This window comes from Ruditapes philippinarum, unplaced genomic scaffold (genome assembly GCF_026571515.1).
Source record: "Ruditapes philippinarum isolate M1 unplaced genomic scaffold, ASM2657151v2 ctg11869_1_1_1_1, whole genome shotgun sequence".
Lineage (NCBI taxonomy): Eukaryota > Metazoa > Mollusca > Bivalvia > Venerida > Veneridae > Ruditapes > Ruditapes philippinarum.
The window spans coordinates 71,602-95,484 of NW_026854226.1; the positions used below are offsets into that span (position 1 = coordinate 71,602).

Below are 23,883 nucleotides of genomic sequence, written 5' to 3' on the forward strand. Positions count from 1 at the left end.
CCCCAAATGTTTATGTGGTTTAAAAAAATTTTGGGGGAAACAAACCTAAGGGGATGATTCTTCATACATTAAAACACTGCAAAAAATTTTTAGTCATGTATTTTTTTCCCAATTTTTTTCACAAAAATTGCGAAATTTCCCAAATTATGGTTAAAGTTCCCAAAAAAACCTGGAAAAAAAACCCCCCTTTAAACCTTTTAAATTTTACCGACCTTGGAGGTTAGGCTGCGTGCAGGTGTTGTGCATGACTAATCATCTTATTTGTAATTGTAAAAATTTTTATTTTGTTGGGGCCAGTATTTTCCAAAAATCCCCCTTCCATCCTATGAAAGAAGTTATGGGGACGGTGCCATCTAAAAATCTTTAAACATATTAATTCCTCTCAGCTTTTTTTATTTCCCTTTTATTTTACATTTCTAAAAAAAAGTGTGACTCTTGACCGTTGAGAGGCAAGAAGAGGTGCAGGTGTGTACTTGACATATTGACTTATTTTGTGAACCCTTTGGGGCCATTATTTCAAAATTCCTTGAACTATGAAGAAGTTTACATTGAGAACAGCAATATATACCCTTTAAAAACTATGTTAATTTTTTACCCTCGAAATGTGACCCTGACCTTGGAGGTAGGGAGCATGTTTTCCATGACACTTGTCTTTTTATAATGAATAAATTTGTTTCCAAGTGTTTTCCCAAAAACCTTTTGGGGTTATAAAAAAAAATTAACAAAAAAATTAAAACCCTTTTTAACCCCATGTATTTTTAGACCTCCCGTTTTTACCCTGACCTTGTAAGGGGGGTGACCGAATTTTTGCCATACACAAACATTCATTGTTGTTAAAAAAACGGGGGCAAGTATTTAAAAAAACCCTTTTAAAAAATTTAAAAAAGGAAAGAATGGAAACCCGAATAAAACCCCCAAAAAAACAAAGATTAACCTATGAGCAAGTGTTGACCTTACCCTGGGGGGTAGGGTCTTTATTCGCATCATTCCCTTTTTATTATAACAAACATTTGGGCCCAAATTATTTTCCCAAAATTTTCCCTTTAAAAATGACAAAGTTATGGACCAGACCACGAATATACCCTGTAACAGGTTATGTTAATATTTGGCCTCCAAGTGTGACCTTGACCTTGGAGGCAGGTGACCTGTTGTTGCGCATGACACATCTTCTCATTATTGTGAGCAATTGTTGTGGCAAGTATTTACAAAATCCCTTTAGAGATAGGAAAGTTATAGACCAGACATGAGATATACTCTCAAATAGACAATGTTGACCTTGAATGAGCAAGTGCGACCTTAACCCTGGGAGGCAGGGGTCTGGTTGTTGCACATGACTCATCGTCTTATTATAACAATCATTTGTGCCAAGTAATTCAAATTCCTTCAATAAAACCTTGAAGTTGATAAAGATTTGTTCATACATATTTCAACAAGAGGGCCATGTTGTATCATATTATAGGCCACTGGAGCAGGGGCCAGTTTAAACCCCAGGCTTTTATTTGAACAAACTTGTTATGATACCCATTAGAAGATGTTTCATGATGTTAAGTTTTTTACTACACAAATATAATGTAAAACAAAGACCTCTGCACCACCACCCACCCCGGCATGGCCAATTTTTATCCAAGGGCTTTAAATTTGACCAAACTTGGTAGACACCATAAGAAGATGTTTCATGCTAAACATCTAGGCTCTAGCTCATTGGGTTTTTTAAAAGAAGATTTTTTAAGTTTTTACTATACACATATAGTTAAAAACAATGAAACCCCTGGGGCGGGGCCAGTTTTGACCCCAGGGCTTTTATTTGAACAAACTTTGTACACACTTACCAGAAGATGTTTCATGCTTAATATCTAAACTCTAGCTATTTGGGTTTTTTCAAAGAAGATTTTTAAGTTTTTGCTATACACATATAAGGAAAATCAATGACCCCCGGTGCGGGGCCAATTTTGACCTCAGGGCTTTTATTTGAACAAACTTTGTAGACACTTACCAGAAGATGTTTCATGCTTAATATCTAAACTCTAGCTATTTTGGTTCTTTAAAAGAAGATTTTTAAGTTTTTACTATATGCATATAGGGAAAATCAATGACCCCTTGGGGCCGGGCCAATTTTGACCCCAGGGCTTTTATTTGAACAAACTTGGTAGACACTCACTAGAAGATGTTTCATGCCAAATGTCTAAGCTCTAGCTCTTTGGGTTCTTTAAAAGAAGATACTTTGTCTAAGCTCTAGCTCTTTGAGTTCTTTAAAAGAAGATACTTTATGTCATTTTCTTTTGGTTGCCATGGCAACCAGCGTTCTGCATGAAATTAAATTCTATGAACAGTATTTAAAGGTGACCACCAAAGGAACATTCCTGTAAAGTTTGGATGAAATTGGCTTAGTGGTTTATGAGGAGATTTCATTTAAAGTAAAATTTTATGGACGGACGCCGGACGAAAAGCGATCAAAAAAGCTCACCCTCACTTTGTGACAGGTGAGCTAAAAATAGTTAAGTGATCTTATTTTCCTGGTGAAAAACTGGTGGCTCATTAAAGTTCTATACATATTATGATATTTTTAATATTGGAAAGTTATCTCTAGTTATTGGTGAAAGACTGGTGACTAGTTTTCTCCTCAATGTCATTTCTTTTTCTAATTAGATTAAGTCATGGTACTATATTCATGAGACTTTCGACATCACATCTAAGAACTCATTATCCAACATTGCAAAGGGCAGGCAGTCTCCTGGTATTCCAATTTCTTTTAAGTTTTATAAAACCACAATATTTCTATTTCTTTAGTGTTTCCGACATGAAGACGCATCTACATGTATCTTTCCTTATCGCTCCTGCTTTATCTGTTCTATCATATAAGCGCCTCTGTTTCCTGAAATATTTGTTTAGAAAAAGTTAATTGCAAAATTAAATTAAAATTCCACTATTTTTATATAAAAAAAAAAAAAAGGGGGGGGGGGGGGGGGGCAATTTTCAGCACAATTTCCTTCCAGCTTTTCTGGTTGAGGAAGACCTTGGTGCACCTATGTGTATGATTTCAGGCACATGGATACCATCAATGTTCCATAAATGAGCTTTCTCACATGAAAAAATGCTGAGCTTGAACTTACAGCAGTGAAAGGAGTCAATAAACTAAAACAATCAGTCACAGACACCCCGGGTATTTTATCTATTTGCTTAGCAACAATTTTTTCAAAATTATTCAAATTCATAAATGTGAGTGATTCTGGCTAAGTGATGATAAGATGATCATATATGTCAGATATGTTGGAGTGCTAACACTGCTTACTGTGAATATTCAATATTTTAATGTGAATTGTCCTGAGGTGAAAAGGAAAGGAAAGCTAAATTCCTAAATACATGTTACATGTCACAATTGTTCTTGCTATTAATTTTGTTCCTAATTTCTTGTATAAGATATTTAAATACACTAATTCTTTTTTATAAATTTGGCTTTTTGTGACAATAGTCTATCCAGTGACAGAAGCTCACTGACTTAAAATAAACTGTCCTGTGTCAGCCTTTAAACAAGTCAAGAAAAAAAAGCTATTAGAAAATTATAATTAAGAAATATCATATACAAATACTTCTAAATAATCATGTACCTCTTCCTTAAATGCCCATGCTATTGAAAGAAACATTTTTCCATTTATTCACTTCAAGGTTAGTCAGATTGACAGTCTCACATTTTAGCCTTTATCTCTCATGATTTCATTGTCATTGACCCTAAAGCATCCTTAAAATCGATATCCTGCTGTTCACATTCATAAATCTGACATGTAGGCCGAACTTCTGAAAAATAAAATATAATTATTATTAGATATACATATAGTATCCCAATTATTATGTTAGTTGATATCAAATCAATAATTTAAGCAGCTAATGTTCGAAATTAGCAGTAGTCTGAGAGCCTGACTACTAAATTTCTCCTCGGGCTACCAACTTTTCACAGTAAAAAGCCTGACCAGGCTACTGTATTTTCAGAGGCAATATAAACAACTGTTTTGAACAAATGAATCGTGCTAGTGAAATGTCTTTTGGGCAAGTAAATATTTCAATCTAATAGTCCGACCAGCCAAGTCGATTCAAATCCTAATTTCTTACACTGTTTAAGAGACAATTTGTTCAAAATTGTCCAAGCATAAAGATTTTTATAGTATACTATGTATATGTTAGTGTTCATCCGTGCTGTTCTACAGAAATAAGAAACTTCGACGGGAGCAATAGCGACAGGAGAATGTTTCTAATTTCTGTAGAACAGCACGGATGAATACTAACATAGTTAGCGTCAAACTTTATTTGGCCTCATTATCATTCACTTTATTACGTCACTATGCAGTTTTATGAAGTACCATGAAAAATAGAAGTCGACTATGGAGGTAATTCGATATAGTATCGACTTTTGTACTTCTATGAAAATTAACGCACACAATTTTTAAGAGATACAGCGTTTTCATTGGATGACAAATAAAGTTGGACACTAAAGTAATTATAGTATATATACAGTATGTATTAAATGTCTTTACTATCTACTATACTGTCCTGAAATTTCAAGAAAACAACTATCTTTAAAATCCATTGTCTCAGAAGTTGCAAAACCAAGTAAATGAAATTGTTCTGGGTTTGTATTATTCTGTACAACTTCTGATCACAAAAGCTTCAAGGACATTTATGAGTGAGTCAGGTCCTATCCTGAAAGATTGTTGTTCAAGCATTCAAAAATAACAAAGTTATAGCTACTAATAGCAAAAAACAAGAAAATTTAGACCTTTATTTACCTTAAAATTTACCTTGAATGTTAATATGGTGGTCAAGTTAATTTAGTTTAGTCTGGTCTATTTGAAGGGTTGTTGTGGCCATGTATGAAGACAATACACCAAGATCTGAAAAAGTTATGAACAAGGTTAAAGTTTTTTGACAGCAATAGGAAAGCCGTCATGACTAACAATATATTTTGGCCCCAATGCAAACTGAAAATTCTAGCCTATAACACTGTTGAGACTAGCTGGTCAGCATTTTTTCAATAATAAATAAATGCAAGGATTAAGTCGGTAACTTGCAAGTCTTCTAACATTTTTACAAAGAATGAACATATGTATTTCTTCCTAATAATTCTAAAATGATGTTCAGTCATTTATATTATAACAAGATATCGGAAAGATTATAGATATATCAGAAATGAATTGGCCCGTGGACTTTAATGTCAATCATAGAGCTCTTATGCAAAAAGTAATGGTAAGCAAACATCCAGCATGAAATTTTCAAGTAGCCAGAAGTTAAATAAAATTATTAAAAATACTTTGTCATGATTCAACTACTGCTGAAAATTGACCCACATGTTTGATTACAAATTTATAACATCTATATTGTCCATAGAAAAAATGAATTAATTTTCAGTCTCTTTCTCTTTGCGCTTTCACACAGATTTGAATTATTCAAGTCCATGATTTTCAGAAGGAAAAAATCTTCTGATCATCAAACACTAAAAATTACTATACCAACTGCAAATTGCAGTCTGTGCGAAAGGCTGTCGGTCCTCGGACCTCGCCAAATAAAAATCAGGAGGGCTGAGATAAATTTTGATACAGTGATCGAATATCAATTGTACACAACAGTTAAATATATTATAAACTTATTTCTATGTTAATAGATAGTCTGTATACAATAGATATGAAAAAGCAAATCCTACACAACAGTCAACACTGTAAATTCGAATCAGGGTCAGCTCGGCCCTAAAACGTACTTGGCCCTCGAGTCAGCTTGGCCCTATTCCAACTCAGCACGGGTCAACTCGGCCCATAATTATATATTACTGGTAATGATTACTTTTCTTACTTTTGATATGTTTTCATCATAACTTTCATGGTTCAACATTTTCACACAACTGTAACAGACATCTACATGTACTCAAGGATATTGAAAAGTTTTATTGATGAAAGTACCAATTTGTATGTGAATTTGTAGAGAAAGAAAGAATTTACAATTTAAACGCATATTTTGCTACTCCAGATTTTTTGTAAAAAATATCATTAAAAAAGCATTTGTCATATTAAAGAACAAACAGTATTAAATACAATAAAATTCATTGTCACAAAAATTCAATCTAAAAACTCTATTTATTGATCAATATTTAACATATAGGTCTATTGTCTTGTCTCTTGATATCTCTTCTTCAGATAATTATGTATCTTAAAGATAATTTCAAACAATATGTTATTAACTAAACAATCTATATCCGAATCCTAATATATGGTTTTTAGAGGGCCGAGTTGACTAAGTCACTTGTCCCGAGTTGGTGTAGGGCCGAGTTTACCTGTAAATTCAATAATGTAAACAATCCTTGACCTAATTTCGTTTGTCTAACAAATTAACATCTGCAAACACAAAACGATTTTGAACAAAGAAATAAAAGCATTTCCACAAACCTTTGCGATGTTATTCATCAGCAAATCTATGTCTTGAAATCTGAAAAACACGAACGTTATTCTGTCCGATGGTCCGATAATTTCGTGTGTGCCTAACTTATTAGTCTATAAACGCTAGAAGTTTCACAATATTATTAGCCATATATCTTCAGTAGTTTCCAGATATTACTTTTGAAAGTTACTTTGTTATCCGACTACACTTTGGTTATTTTAATACTTGGTAACGTAATATAAAATATTTTCCGAGGTCTCAAAGCGCTTTGAGGTCTAATGTTAATAATGCCTCTGCGAGAACCTATTTTTTTTGCAAAAATACGTATGCCTTTTAAAGAATCCTACAGTATTGTACTATCACATTGGATTATATACCTTCAGTGCAGATTATCGAGACAGTATACATTCAGCGTGTGCTATTAATTTATGCCTCACTTCAATTCTAAATTGCTAAATATATTAGACTCATAAATAAATCGTTTGTATTATACTTCTCCTCGGTTTGACAGAGCAATTGTGTAACTCTTGTTTATTAAGCACAAAAAATTAACCATCTCTCTGCTACAAAATTACACCTTATTTATATTCAATTTATTGTACATAGGTACATGGACACCAATTTTTCTTTGGCCTAATGCGTAATAATACTGATGTTTTTTTTTTCGTACACGTTTAAGATTATGTTCCATTGATGTAAGCTAACATTGAATATCATCATTTCAAGTTTTTTTGAACATCATCTTTTTCTTCAAGTCATCCACGTTTGAAAGTATACATATAGTTCTGCTGCACTACTTTCTTGGTCGCATTCACTACATGTTTTCTATTGAGCTTAAACAGAAGTCAATTAGGTGTTGTTCTTTCTTTTTGATATGGGCAGACCGTTACTATAGAAAGGAAATTTTTTTTTGAAAAAATTTCCTTCCAAAAACTAGTGCATGCCCATTGATTGGCTCATGTTTGCTGGGGTTTACATATTGTGACGGCAGAGAAAGGGAAATTGGTAGTTAACGAACCAATACTGCCGTTGTCTAAACATCGTATACCTACATATACGACATTCAGTGCTGTATAATTATGTTCTGGTCCATTGTTTTCCACTCATTAACTCCAAGGCGGTGCGGGTGACCACATGATCGGCGGGAAAATTATCTTAGATTTTTCGTGCATCTGTCCGACCACTTCCTGATTTAGACTGTTAAAAGCTGTGGAAGTTTTGTTCCTGCACCAGCATAGCGAGGGATATGTCTCTACCTGCAATGAGGAAATATCATACGAAGATGCAGGTGTACTTTCCAAACGTAAAACTCGAACATGTGACAGGATACCATTTGAGGATTGATACATGTAAATAGCTTCAAATTGATGCTTTAACGCAGCGGCTTAAGCATGCAAATCTTAAAAAAATCCATAATGATTCCTGGTACAAATTATCCATATGCCAGTGTTGTAAATGCCCAGAAACTATAAATTTGAAATTCAAATTCTTACATTAAACAACTGAAAAAATGCAAAAGATAGTTAAGGAATGTACTCATTTATATTGAAAACCAAAATTTTAAGTACGATTATCAGTTAAATTTGAGTTAAAAACTATTAAACGCTTTTTTGCCATTTTGCACCGTAAAAATAATAATATTGCAAAAAAAAAAAAAAAAAAAAAGGAGTGAGAAAATGATATGAGCCGCGTCACGACAAAACCAACATAATGGGTTTGCGACCAGCATGGATCCAGACCAGCCTGCGCATCCGCACAGTCTGATCAGGATCCATATTGTTCGATTACCAACTCTATTACAAGTGGAGAAACTGATAGCGAACAGCATGGATGCTGATCAGACTGCGCGGATGCGCAGGCTGGTCTGGATCCATGCTGGTCGCAAACGCATTACGTTCGTTTTTTCATGACGCGGCTCAAATGTTATTTCCATGCCCTTCATTTCAAAACCTCACTGGACCCTTAGAGGGCCATTCAGCCCCCATTTCATTTTTATTTATTTATTAATTCTTATTTTATTATAATTGTAATCATCAGTTTCGGAAATTTATTCATTGGTCATTTACCTTTTCCGTCTTTTGCTAATTTTAAAATTATAGAAAAATAATTTCACATTCCACTTTGCTTTGTTTGAAAGATAAGAATCTAACATGCCTAAAACCTTGATTAAAAGATATAAAATCACAAGTTTGCCCTTTTTAAAGAAAGAAAATATCTTTCTTGAGGCAAAATGTGCCTCTGAAAGGAAAATTCTTGAAAATGGGGAATTACTTTAGTATTTGCAATGTGTTCACATAGCCAGCATATCACCTCCACAAGGATCGCATAGCTACGTGCGTAAGGAAAATGGTTGATAGCTTAATGTTTCCAAATCATCAAACATTTTACAAGTGTATTTATAAACAAAAGAAATATTCTTTCTTATTAATATACAAGGGGAAATAAAGAGGGGATTTTAAGCTATCTTTTAAGCTACATGCATCCATGTGAGCTAAAAATTTTTAAGAAAATCAGCCTTTGGGAAAATGTACTAAAAATTCAAGAAAAGCAAAAATATTTTTGATTCTAGTAACAACATGTAATGAACGACTGTTTCCGCAGTATTTATCACCGTATCTCTACTGCATGACTAACGCAGTATGAGCCTTTTTTCGCATATGTCAACATTATACTCGTATAAGGTAATCTACGTGGTTGCAATATGTAAATGTTCACTTTAAAACGTTTAACCATTTAACACATTTCTAAATTTTCCCGAAAACGAGAATGAATTTGGAGACGTGCTGCTTTAAGCGAAAATAATGGATAAGAGGAAAATAAATTAAAAGTTAATAAACACATACAAAGCAAAATGCAAGTGAAACTTCTTGAAATTGTAAAGAATACCTATGTTACTTCGTTTTCCGTTCTGCAATGTTGTAAAGTATTCTGTAACTTGCATTTAAGAAATAGAAGCATACAAGGAAAGAGTGGTAAAATATATAGATCCGGTGTACTAATGACAATGATGAAGCCGATGATTATGGGGATGGTGATAATGTTAATGACTTACCGGTCTATCCAAGCAGTATAGAGACTAACACTTGGCAGGAAATTTTCTTGTGCCAAACCTGCTCAATAAAAGCACCCATTGTATAATTTTAATATAGATGCAGGGCAAACGCATCACACGTACATTTATACATTTGGAGATATTTACTCTCTCATAAATATGGAAAAATGGAGAAAAATAGAATCTAAAAAACGTCTGAAACGGCAAAATTTGAAATGTACCAGGATAGGTTAAATGAACCTCCATGGACGGTATTGCTAATTGCAAGCAACCGTCAACCTCCTGGCACCGGTTTACCACGCCCATCTTTCTTACAGATGATAAATGATAAGTGTCAGGAATTTGTCGCAAAATTGGTTGTGGGACAAAAAAAAAACAACAACAACACAAAATGCAAAGTGCCGTAATTCTGCATACAATGAACACATTACAAACACCAAACAGTCTCCAACAGTGCACCTGATGCCAATCATTCTTAGTTTTGTTGAGCACGGAAGAGATTGCTTACGGGCAGTCTCCCACCCTCCGATGCAATTACCATTCTTATCACCAGACGTTTCCGGCTTATTAACATCACAAATGTAACTCTATGCAATTACACAGCCATTTGGTACGTCTTTTTTGAGCTACACGTCTATAAAATTATAGCATCGTTTTCAACCTCTCATAGTTTATAATAATGTGCTCTGCAGCCTTTTATCTACGCGCACATCTATAGCGTGTACTGCCTGAAATGATTTAACATTTTAAATGGACAGGGAAAGACACATATTTGACAACATTTTAGTCTCGGTAATGTTACATTTCCGTTAAGGTCATGTGTAGATTCTTTAGATGCTGAAAAACAATATACATGTACCGTAAACTTCTTCATTATATAAATTAATGCGATAAATGACATAGGATTACGGTGAAAGTAGAATATCTACATACCACCGTGAGCAAGGAAGAATATGTCGTCTGAAATGCTCTAGCTGACACTATTAAAACGGTGGGGGGGGGGTAAAGTACATTTAACTTTACAGTCTGCAGTACCTTTACCTGTTAACCTTATAGCTGAGAGGTTGCGTTTAAGAGTTTTAGTTGCCGTTTAAGCCCTGCGTGATCATAAGAGGCCAAGCTTAATTGGTTCGCATTACTGGAGTCTATGCATCTCTTAGCTCCAGCAGATGTGATGGTTTTGAAACCTGGTGTTGCTTAAGATTGTAATACCCGAGGTTAGCTAAAATCAGCTTTCCTGTTTCGGCGCCATATGACTTAAATTGTGTTGTCGGCCGTAAACCCAAACAAACAAACCTGTAACAAGGAATGCATTTTAACAAAGTCGATATTGAAGAAAACCATGCTCTTACTTTAAAAAATCAGTTCAGATTCTTTAACTTTTTGTTCTTCAAAGAATCTAATACACATCCGCCGTATATTCAGTAACGCTGGAAAGTGAAAATAACGCACGATTCGTACAAACATAACGCAGAATTGTGCAATAAATGGTGGATCCCTGGCAGGATTTCAAACGCGGCAAGTAAACTGGTCAATATATATATATATATAATATATATATATATATATATATATATATATATATAATATATATATATATATATACAAAAAATGAAACAAGTGCCGGAAAAAAGTCACATATAAATAAAACGACGTCACATTTGCCCTGATGATCATAAGAGAAACTGGTTGGCAAATAATTAAATAAGTTAACTCATGGACTGTGTTTTTTGTTTTATATATATATATATATATATATATATATATATATATATATATATATATATATATATATATATATATATATATATATCTTTATTTAACCAAACTGATAAAAAGGAATAGACGCATACGGCTGCGAAGACATTATACTTTATCTCTGATCAAGAATATTTCCACGAAATTGCTTACTTTTCAAGATCACTTTCCCCCTTGACTATTTACACGAATCGTGCGTTATTTTCACATTCCAGCGTTACTGGAAATAAACTGTGAAATCACTGAGTTTTTTTTTGTTTTTTGTTTGTTTTTTTTTTTTAAAGTTATGTCGACAATGCAATGGTCATATGGTGACTTTCAAGCTTAAATTATTGGTGGAGAAAGATTATAGACGTTCATTCGTGTACACTTTGACACTTATAAATATGAGGATTTATAAAGATAGGTTATTAATAGAAAAATGGGTAGTATCGGTTATTTTCAGAACACGATTTAGAGCGCGCGCCTGTAACCATGAACTTATGAGACAATGTTAACAGTTTATCGAGACAGGTTGGTACAATCCGAGGTCAGACTAGAATATTCTATAACTTTTGAAAAAAAGATAAAATATCAACAAAACTCGCCAACTATTTGAAACGATGCTATTTTGTTTCAGGAAATGCTAATATCAGTGTATATTTCAAACTTTAATACAAAAAAAACCCCAGAGAGTATGTTGAATGAAATGCCTGTATTACGTTAAGATCGTCTGCAAAAAAGTCAAAGGGGAAAAAGTAAAATGCATGACTTCGCACGCACCCTTGCACCGGGCGATATCTAATTATCAACAAGTACAAATGTTGCTGCAGTGCAGCAATTGAGAAGCTCCGCGCAAAAAAATGTGCTCATTACAGATACCTTACCAAATTATTCCTACGCACAGGTCATGTTATATTCAGATTAAGTACTATTGTAGATTTTTTCCGAATGTTTTGTAAACCATTTTTTGCATAATTATACTTATATTATGCACTTTCAATAACTGTCAATCGTTAAAAAGAGGGGAAAATATTTAATATAAAAAATGCTTTCAGTGATGCCTACCTGGTAAGGAAAGTAATTCTATTGAATACAAACAAGACTTACAAGACTTGTAAATGTTATGTGACATGACTGTACTGTGTTCTGTTTCAGTAACAGAAGATAGATGATAGAAATATCAAAATCTGTTATAATTGTAACAAATATACAAATAGTAACAAAAGGGACTAATATTATGATATAGTAATATTACATATATATTTTTCATGTCAAATTAAAAAAATGGTTTCTTTCAATACTGAAAGTAGAACATACTCTGGAATGAAAAAATGGGATGAATTTCCAAAAGACCAAATTCAGGATTTTTTTGTTTGTTATACACGCGTTACATGGTGATACAGTATTTATCAATATAATAGAAGACTGTTACCTGAATTTAAGGTAGGTATGAGGAAATTCACTTATATCATATTCGTGCGAGACAACGATTTGAAAGCTATTTGACATTGGTAATATACATGTATAAAAAAACTATTGTTAATTAATTTTCAGGGAGATCAATATATATTTTATGTTGAATTGCTTTAAAACCATTCATAAAAAACATTACACTTCATGTTCAAACTGCAGATCAATGTTTCTGTTGTTGTCGTGATATCTATTTATAGCCTATGCTTAAGGTGATTCCGCTTTGTCAGTCATGTTTGTTTTAACTAAAGTCTGTCCAAAGTGAAAGTAGGCCAAAATTCATATAACAACAAAGCTCTTATTGTAAAATGATGAACCATTTGAAAATACACTTCCAGGTTTATATTTTAAGGACAATTATGAACAAAAATAAAAATGATAACAATAAGAACATTTACCTTGAATGTGCTACATTTCTGAAGACCAAAAACATTCTGTTGCAAAGTTTTATGCACATTTCATGTATTGCAAAATCCTTTTAAAAGTCTGTTTTAGTGCCAACAAAAGCTATTTTTTGCAGCAAATACAAAAATCTTTCAAAACTTAACTCCAAATAAATCATATCTCATGTCCTTCTAAGCACATGGCCTCCATTATTATTTGTAAAAAAATAGTGCAAGAAAACAATCATCATTTATAGCCTTATGAACTACAATTAAAATGAAAACACAATCAAACTTTAAAATCTAACCTTTTTATGTGTAACAGTGAAGTGTGTCTGTTTGTCATGTACACAAGAAATAGGTAAATGATGTTTATTTTCATGGTACTACTTTTTTACACATGGCATGGAGGCCATGTTTTTTCAAGGTCAGATAAACTACTTTCTTAAGATTTATGTTTTTAAAAGTTTTTGTTTGTATTTTCTGCAAAAAGTACCATTTGTTTGCACTAAAAAAGACTTTAAACAGGATTTTGCCATTCATGAAATGTGCATAAAGATTTGCAACAGAATGTTTTTGGTCTTCAGAAATGTAGCCCATTCAAGGTTAAATTCATATTGTTATCATTTTTATTTTTGTTTAAAAAAGTCTTTAAAACATAGAATTGGAAGTACTTGCAAATAGCTCATCATATAACAATGTGAGCTAAGTTGATATAATATGAATGTTTGGCCTACTCTCACTTTGCTCAAACATTGTGTAAACAAACTTGGCTGCCAAAGCGAATAACCATAAGGAGGGTCCATCCGCTCGCAAGGCTACAGAATGCAGCTTTCGCTGTCGAGTACGGACCCCCGCATTCAATCACTAATAGTATACTTGATATGCTGTGTGTAAATGTATTTCAAAATATAACAAATTATAATTGCATGTACTACTAAAAAAGGGAAATAACAAATGTATAACATTTATAGCTATTTATAGCTTTCGAATTTATGTAACAGCAGAACTGCTTTCCGGTTCTCATTCATTAATATGACATGCTGCGAATCATCGGCGGGGAAACCAATATAGAAATCGAAAGGAGTTCATGAATGCGGATTTACTTTTAGCTGTTAATCGAAAGGATTTATTGCTCAAATCCGGGCCCATGGACAAAAAAAAAGTAAACACAAATAGCTCCGCGCCTGTGGGCGCGGAGCAATAATTATACCAAGGAATCAGGAAAATAAATATTACAACATCGGTATAAAGAACGGGAAACTTTTTACAGCTGCCAAACAGCACTTGTGAATGTATTTATTTATATCTTCCGAGATACTAGATATTATGTCATTTGCACGAATTACTAAGTCGTGTATGCACACGAGATCGTTAAGTCGTAAGCACGAGTTATTTTGTTGTGCGCAGAGGATACTTTGTTGTGTAACTGGTGTCCACAACTTGACAAACAAACAAAAACAAAACAAACAGAATCAAAACAAAAACCAAAAACATAATAAAAATAAAGTGCCTTGTAATATAAATAAACATGTGAGATCAAATTATTTTTCTCTTTATTATCACCAGATGAAATCAAAACGGCTTTACTCCTCTCTATGCCTATTGTGACAATATTGACATATCATCTATCTAGGAGCCCTTCGGTAATTCTGTTAATTATCTTGGTCTTAGATTATGATAAATAATTCAAATAACAATAATTATTTTAGTAATGCGCCATTAAGCATAAAACCACGCTAAACAGATAAAAATTGATATACATGTAAAAAGAATTGAATAAAATCCCGTTTTTTATATTCATATATATATCTACCTAGTTTAGCTACATGCATTTAAAGTAATAATTGGTTATTCAAAGTAATCTTTCTATCATTTAAAAATATTCGGTACATAAAACTTTTGACTGATGTGGTTGAATTGCACGCATATCTTTCCCATACTACCATAAAGTCTAGATTAAACTATTTTGGTCCTTTTTCCTTTTATACCCAAAAATCTCAGCTTATCAGCTTCAAATGAAAGTGTAACCAGTATAAGACATAAACAAATTGTTTCAGTAATTTACTAAGTACCCTGTCATTGTTTTAACGACGAAATAATTCACGGAGGAAAGTCCTGATAAAGTGGGATGCGCGCACCTATCCACTACAAAGTATACATAAACATTTCGTACGTAACCTTAAGTGAATGGTCATACTGAACGCTTCAATAGAACAAAGTGAAAATAGAAATAAAACTTGAAATATAGATTGAATAGTTATTATATACGAAACAGTTATATATTTATATCCGAGCCTACAAAAAACAAATTAATTAGAAACAAGAAAGAAGAGGGATACTTTAATTTGGAATTATTTAAGGTCAAATTATAACGGTGAGCATTTATCTTTAAATTTTTAATATGTTGCAAGTTGAAAATATTAAAACTGAAATAAATAAAACGAAATAAAACCCGTGTAAAATATTATGAACTTTATATAACATGCATTTTATCGTTTGGCACTGATTTCAAAAATCGTATATTACAAGTATGCTAAATATAACTAGTATCTGACCTTGAGAATCATTTGATGTGCTTGTAAAAAGACACGTTTATACTATAACTGTGTCTGTTTTTTCTAAATAAAATTCAACTTGTACAATATTTACATATTTTGGTTCTGGCTGTTTTTTATTTCTGCCGTAAATATTACGTTTCCGTTTGTTTTAATGCCTCATCAAAAAAGAACATCTTCTTTTTTAATATGAACAATACTTGGAAATAAAACGCGCAAATCATTGATGCTTAAAAACAATCTGCATATTTTTTCACCTCAATTCTTTAACTGATATTTCGTGAAAGTGTTATTCATACGAACTGCTCAATAAAATTCCTATAGAAAATTCATTTATTAGGACACTCTGCTGCGGTACTTCTGAATAAAAAGACAATAATCTCAAGAAAGCGAGTTTTATTTTACTATTAAACAATCAAAACTACTGAAATCATTAAAATTTATATGACGATTCACATATAACTTGCATGGCAAATATGATATTCTTTTTTCATTGTCACATATTGTTTTTACAAGTTTCACAAATATATTTCTATACTACTAATAAAAGTTAAACTTATTTACTGTAAACTAACTAATTTGTCGTGACATGAACACATTCGGAACACACTATTTTTCTAGTTTCAATTTTTTTCATATACATTTATAAAACAATTCAAATTAACGCTTGCACATAATGTAAAGTACGGAAGATCATTTATCGAAAAAAATGACTGTATTGTTCTTATATGCGTTATCATAAATTCTTTGGATGTTATAAGAAATAGAATATACAAAAACGATTACAAGATTACATCGAAATCGAAACATCAACAGTAAGATTAAACATTGAATATAGAAAATAACATTTATTCATGTAAATAAAAACGAAATTGGAACATTAAAATTCTAAATTCAGATATTAAAAACTAAATTCAGAATAAAAATGAACTTGATCAGATATGAATTGGATAAGATATAAAAATGAGAAATAAATAGGTGACAGTACCCGTAGGTGTACGCGTTCTTTAGCGTAACACTTAGATGGGATTATATCTAGTGATTGCCCCATGAAATGTGCACAGTGCAATACAGCTTTGACACCTCGTAAATGTTTAATTTAAAAATATGTATTGAATGTATTATATATTATTATTAAACTACAACAAACAAACATTTTAACAAACATACATATATCGTAATACACGTAATAATGTTGACGGAAACACTAGAGGCTTATTTTAAGTCAATCTCCATAATTGATCAATTACAACAAAAGTAATACATGGCAGCTGACAGTTGGTACATTTTTAATATCATTAACTCATTTTACAAAGTGTAAATCACATCGGATATATATCTATAGAGACGTAGAAAAATAACATTCAACTCTGTCTAAGGTTTTGTGGTAAAGCACTTAAAATACTGATATCGTAAATCAATATTTAAATACATTTTAATAGTCGAGCATAGAAAAAGAACTAACAGAACAGAGAAGAGACAATTAGATAACACTAACGCCTAGAGCTATGGAACCGTTTAGTTGTGTTCGAACCTAGTCAGGGGAAAGACGTTGTTTCCTTGCGCAAGACACTTTACAATTATTGCTTAGTACAGGTTGGTTCCAAGAAAGGATTCGAAAGCGTTTCAATAAATTTATAGCTTCCAACACAGCGAACTAAAATAAATGTGTATAAACTAAGAGTTGTGGAAGCAAATACTACTTTTCAGGCACATATACAGGAAATAACTATGAAATGATTTGCTATGTAGGTAGCAATGTTCAAGATAAATCGCAGTTTGAACTACATGTATGCTATTTTCAATAATCATGCAGGCAAATATCCCATTATCCATTATATATTTATTGACGATCAGAAATATGTCCTCATTATCAAATAGAGACTAAAACAGGCGAATATCACTTTAACAGTCATTATCGTCTTCTCGCAAATGTGCGTCGAATCACGTCGAATCACATTGAATCGCTCAAAACGTCTTTGTCCATACATTTTTGTTCGGAGATGCTTCTCTTTCTCGTGTTGGAGTACTAGAATTATCCTTCCACATAAATGAAACAATTTATAACAAGTTAATAATTCAGTTAAGGATATTAATGGAACTGTCAATGATTTTTCTTAACTGAAAAAGAGGGAAAAATTAAAAAAGAAGTTATACCTATCATATTAACAAATTGAATGAAGAGATACTTTAATGAAAGAAAAAAAGGTAGATGAATAACATGAATAAACGAATGAAGTAATTGATTAATTAATTAAGAGACGAACGAACGAACGCACGGACAGACAAACGAATTGAAGGATTAATCATGGAAAAATCGAATGGTTTTTTCAACCTTTATTCTGTCCATAATCTTAGTTAAAAAAGAAAAGAAGCCACATAAACCGTTGGAACGAATGAAAGAACGAATGAATGGACGGACGGATGGCATGAATGGATTATCGCCTCCCACCAACAAACGTTACCAGACAGACGGGACATTTTCTAATTGATAATTAATTTGTCGACCTAATGACCGCAATCCTTCATGGCGGTACATCCACCATTAGACTCGGTAAGATGTCAGCTAAATTAAACATTAAAAATTACACAGTTATTTTCCTTTCATCCCAGCCTAGACATTCCATTCACATTTCGTACGTCTATAAAGACTTAATTAATATGATATTAAGAATTTAAAATGCTGATATGAATAGAAATGACAGTGTTATATGCAAATATAAAAGGGATTGTATCTATTTATAAATCATTTTCACGTCCTTTAAAACTTATCAATGTAAGCAGGTATCGGTTGACAGGTACACATTTTTATCAGGCATCTCGTTTCTTCATAGTGTCTACAAAAGGACTCCGTATTTTTTATCAATTTATGATTTAATCTTAGCACGGACATTTACAAAACAGAGCAATTAAAGTGCCCCATCAAAACCGCATCTGTATGATTTAGCCTTCAAAAGAAGATGATTACACTATATCATTTTTCTCTAATTAACAATAGATTCTGCAATTTTCATCAATCACTCATATTGGCGATCGCTGTTAATGGCAATTGTAAAATACGAAAGACCGGTCGGGACATTCAAAACTTCGTGAATTCCTCTATAACGATTACACTAAAAATTGTGAACTCATGAAGTTGAAGCCGTGAAGTAATAAAGCTGAAATTTGTAAAAACGTGATTTCATGAAGAAGAAGGAATCGTGAATTCGTGAAGTTAAAACCGTAAACTCGTGAAATAGAAATAACAGTTGTTGTGTACTTCATCTTTGTTTTGATATGCTTGGTGAATATTATTTATTTCTATTTTTTTTAATGAAGCCGATGCTGGTGATGTGATGGCGTAAAATATTTGAGCCGCGTCACGACAAAACCAACATAATGGGTTTGCGACCAGCATGGATCCAGACCAGCCTGCGCATCCGCGCAGTCTGTTCAGGATCCATGCTGTTCGCTGACAAACTGTATAACAAGACTAGACACTGACAGCGAACGGATGCGCAGGCTGGTCTGGATCCATGCTAGTCGCAAACCTATTATGTTGGTTTTGTCGTGACACGGCTCAAATATATCTTATTTTCATATTTCATAAACCGATCCGATTATTATCGAAGTCTAAGTAATTTTCGACTTCATATCTTTGTTTTCAATGCTCCCGAGGGGACGCAACTTAAACGATTTTCCTCTTTTATTTCCTCTTTTTTATATTTTAGTCATTTAAACAAAAAAAGAAGTGCCAAATTGATTCTTCAAAAGGACGACAATCATCAGAACAGATATAAATTAATTTATAAAATGTATGTATACGAATACATGTACATGTACATGTGTATAATAAATATAATAAATTTGCATCAATGAATCTCAGAATAATATCAATATATCTTATAGCTTACGTTATGCAAAATTTATGTTGCAAAAATAACAGCAACAAACAACAACAAAACAATAACAACAAAGTGAAACTTAATGTTTTCAGACAATTTCTCCTAAACTTCATCAACATTTTCGAATCCCATTTACATCAATGTGTCGACTCATCTAATCTCATCATGTCTAAGGTTAAAACCAAGCACACTCAAAAATGTTAATCTGTATTTCAAAATGCATCAATTTACAGGTAAATTGTCTAACAATGCGCTGCAGTGTACGCCCTTTGCGGTTGTAAAAAATTCGTTAAGTTGAAAACCGTTTAAATCGATATTTTCAAATTTTGTTAAAGAAGCGATTCATTTGACCAAAAAAATATTAATATAAATGACATATTTACCGCATTCCCAGTTTTGCAATGCAACCAAAAAATGTGACTAACAAAATGAGCAAATCATCAAACAGTCATTTATATAAAGAAACAAACGTAGCGTATTATTTCAAATATTTGATGATTGTATATTTTAAACCTGCTCTTTCAGATAAGATGAAAATACTCACAACTTTAGCACTATTATCACAGATTTTACAGTCAATATTGGCCAAAGGTAAGAATTTATATATTTAACGTACTAGAATCAAATAAAATCTTAGTAGATTTTTAGTTTGATCTTCTTGAAATATTTTGGCTCATATTGAAGCATGCAGCTTTAACGTCACGTCAATCTTTAAGGGAACAAATGCAACACATGTCATTTATTTTCCTCATTTCCATTTACACATTTTAATTTTCTCCCATGTAATGCATTAAAGTGAACAGTTAATTTAACAGTTAATCTTTTGCGGAAAAAATACCGGACTTTGTAAAAAGCAATGTAAAATTGCACGCCGTTGGTTAGATAATTGAAATTCCTGAAGATATTGTATAAACTATTTTAACTCTACCCTGTGGACAAGTTTAATGCAGAATATTTTGTCAATATTCAACGTCTTCTTTCTCTTCAGAAGACCCATTGCTAGACCAAGGTCAGTGCACCACGACAAATACAGACTCCGACGACGTTTGGAATGGAACCCTTTCTTTCAACATCAACCCAACGTGTCAGCTTGTAAAACCTGTGTATTCATGGACAATTGTCAACCCGGCACTCGTCAATATAACAAGCCCCGTGGTGCTTGAACTTACGTTCCACAACTTTACAACTGAAAACAGCAACAATGCAAAATGTGACCAGTCTGACAGAATTGAGGTATAGAACTAGAAATGAAAGCAGTTTGCGTTTTTAATAACAAAAATATAAGAGCATATTTTTTGTATTGAGTTGAGAGTTTGTGAGCTACGTTAAACCCATGCAACTTCCTGCTGTTGTTAAATCCATGTATACATCTTAAGTAAGATTATATACTCTTAATAAGAATTTTAACAAGATTTGACAAAATCAATTGATGCATTTTCTTTCAAGATCTTCTACTTTGTTAATGGGTTTGCTTTACATCGAATCAGCGCATATGAGAAAAACCACAAGTGCCCCTCTGTGCACTAACGTTCGTTTCTTAGGGGTACTTGAAAGTGCTGGTGCGACTCGAACAGAATTGAGAGACAGGTTTGAAACCACTCGGGCACGGATGTCCAATGTTAATTTGTAACAGGATAAAGGTTTAAACCCTCGAAAACACTTTTCACAAGAGGGATTTTACATGACTTCTTTAAGTAAAAGACATTTCAAACAGCCTCTTTTTTCGAACAGGTTATGGAGTACGTTGGATCACCCACGACAGTCTGTCGGAGTAACCAAATCAGCTTTACAGAAACTTTTAAAATACATCAATATGTAATGAATTCCGAGTATATCAAGTACAGCCATTATAATAATGAGGATGTTCCTTCATTCAACATCACATACAGATGTAAGTACTTTTACAAGAGAAATTAATGAGACGCGTCACGACAAAACCAACATAGTGTGTTTGCGACCTGCATGGATCCAGACCAGCCTGCGCATCCACACAGTCTGATCAGGATCCATGCTGTTCGCTATCAGTTTCTCTACTTGTTGTAGAGTTGGTAAGCGAACAACATGAATCCTTAACAGACTGCGCGGATGCGCAGGCTGGTCTGGATCCATGTTGGTCGCAAACCTATTATGTTGGTTTTGTCGTGACGTGGCTCATATCAGTATTAAACAAGTAATTTATGCACAAAATAAATGTAACGTCGGCTTCAATCCACAAGGAAGTATGTGGAAAGGTCTGCGGTTGTTTTTGGCACCAAAATAGTGGGGCAATGTCAAACCTGCAGTGTGTGTGCGTAGCTGTTAACATTCGCCTCTCCGTCCACAGGGCGTGGCACTGGTATTTTTTAAAAAGCCGAATGTGTCCTAGGTAACCAAAAGTTTTGGGGCGAAAGAGGGGTTGGAATTGTGAGGTACATTACTAATGGAAGTAAAAAACAAAACAAAACAAGAACAATAGCAAAGGGGAGAATAGGAAAGAAACACTTGTCACTCAATTAGATATATTTCGTATTTAAATGTATCAATCAAATTGAATGCAATTGATATATGTATCAAAGCTGATATAAATTACCCCAAAGTAATTATTTTCTTCACGCTTGATTGGCTATATGCATTGTAGTGTGATACAGTTAACTCCCTTGCTTGCCCTTTTTAGGAACTATTTTTCTAAATCACACTTAATTGCTAATGCCTAATATATATGGTGCTTAAAATATGTGTCAAAATTGGAATGGTCGACAAATCAGTTGTCAAATGTTGAAACAGTTTGTTAAATGATGTAAAACGTGATTTTAATTTTTATCTTTGCAAGTTCCTGATTACCCATGCTTCAAATGTAACGAAGGCGATACATGTGAGAAGGACGCGTGCCTAGATTCTGAAAACAAATGTTCGACTCTACAACAGGCGTTTAAGTGCGTCAGAAACCCGTGCTTTGAAAATCCATGTGACAACAACGGCACGTGCTCGCGGAAAATTGACGACAAAAATGCTTATAGCTGCACGTGTTTAGAAAATTATACGGGTAAAAATTGCACTGATGAAAAACCATGTTCAACAGTAACTTGTGAAAATGGTGGGAAATGTGTTGTTTCATCTGAAAACATTGGTGTTTGCGAGTGTCCACCTGATATATGGGGCGAATCATGCCAGACTATAAACGGTAAAAACTTTGAATTTACCCCGCCTACATGTGAAATGGCGTAGTTATTGAAATGTCACCAGCTTTTGAACTCTCTAGTTCTCGTGTTCCATATTGACCTCTCGATCATTATGTACCTTCAAGTCGCCTTGCTTTTTCACATGTCACACAGAAAAGATTAAGTTTAAACATACTTATTTCCTGAGTATATACATTTACATAAACATGTATACATATAAAAAAATCAAACATTTCATATTCAAGAACAAAATTAGAACGGAAGACTAAATCTTAAAAATATTCTTCTCCGTAAAACAAGCCTTTTCAAGTTAATAAAAAAATATTCAAATAAGCTAACATTATACCTATTAATTTCTTAATTAATTTCTTAGTTTAATTTCTTCTCCATTCGAGCCAGAGTAGGGAAATTAAAGAGAAGGTTTATGACTGATTGTTTACATCATAGTTCATACCGAGTTGGATTCAATCTTACATAAAACGATGTTTTCATAATAAATTGCTCTTTTCTTCTTTCATGTAGACGGTACATTTTGTTCCCCTGAAGTAGACAAATATAATGGCAGCAAAATTATTTGGAAAGCAACAAAAAGTGGTCACACAGACACAGAGCCATGCCCCTTTGCCAATGGTAAGATATGTTTTTTTTTAAAATTTAATTCGACCTTCTCATTATTTCCCAATACCGATTTTTCTCGATACAATGACAAGGAGAATAAGTTTATCGACAATTATACCAACTTTACAACAACAACAACAACACTATTGATGATGATGATGATAATGATGATTAAACAAATTTTAACCGTTACTATCTAAATTATAGTTAAATTCAATCTACATTTAAAAACATATAAGCATGTTTTTTCTGTTCTTAAGAACAAGGTAGGGTATTTTTTGTTATGGTTATTTAGTAACAATACTGATACCGATTTGTCCAACAACTTAATTCGAGCATATATCAAGTATAAGAACAACTCTGTTAATATTCTAAAAACACCTTGGATAGAATTGATTCGCAATTTCGTCCAATATTGATTTAATTCTTTTCCAGGTACAGCAACACGGAAATGCAATTCAAAAGAGGATACACCTCTCTGGGCCCAGCCGGATCTCAGTCTCTGCGTAAGCCCAGACTTCAGTCAACTGCTTACAGATGTTGGTACACTACTGGAAGCTGAAGAAGTGACGTCAGACGCAATTCTAAATATAACGTCAGTGG

The 23,883-nt window shown here is 33.0% G+C and overlaps 1 protein-coding gene and 1 long non-coding RNA gene across 3 annotated transcripts; one reads left to right on the plus strand and one right to left on the minus strand.

Moving 5' to 3' along the window:
- Positions 1 to 1,575: 1,575 nt before the first annotated feature.
- On the minus strand, positions 1,576 to 6,494 carry LOC132739476 (uncharacterized). Of its 2 annotated transcripts, none has more exons than XR_009627010.1 (4): positions 6,426 to 6,494; positions 4,791 to 4,883; positions 3,606 to 3,792; positions 1,576 to 2,872 (listed from the first exon to the last, which is right to left on the minus strand). It is a non-coding gene; the product is annotated as an uncharacterized LOC132739476 (long non-coding RNA). The 2 variants fall into 2 exon arrangements; XR_009627009.1 differs by having other exon boundaries at positions 4,779 to 4,883.
- An 8,758-nt stretch (positions 6,495 to 15,252) lies between these two features.
- Positions 15,253 to 23,875, plus strand: LOC132739475 (cadherin EGF LAG seven-pass G-type receptor 2-like; the record flags this gene model as incomplete). The annotated part of the gene is given in 7 exon segments (XM_060727190.1): positions 15,253 to 15,439; positions 20,030 to 20,095; positions 20,493 to 20,737; positions 21,236 to 21,395; positions 22,314 to 22,664; positions 23,185 to 23,292; positions 23,716 to 23,875. Coding segments are annotated over 6 exon segments (1,085 nt in total), but the record flags the coding sequence as incomplete, so codon positions are not given.
- Positions 23,876 to 23,883: the final 8 nt, after the last annotated feature.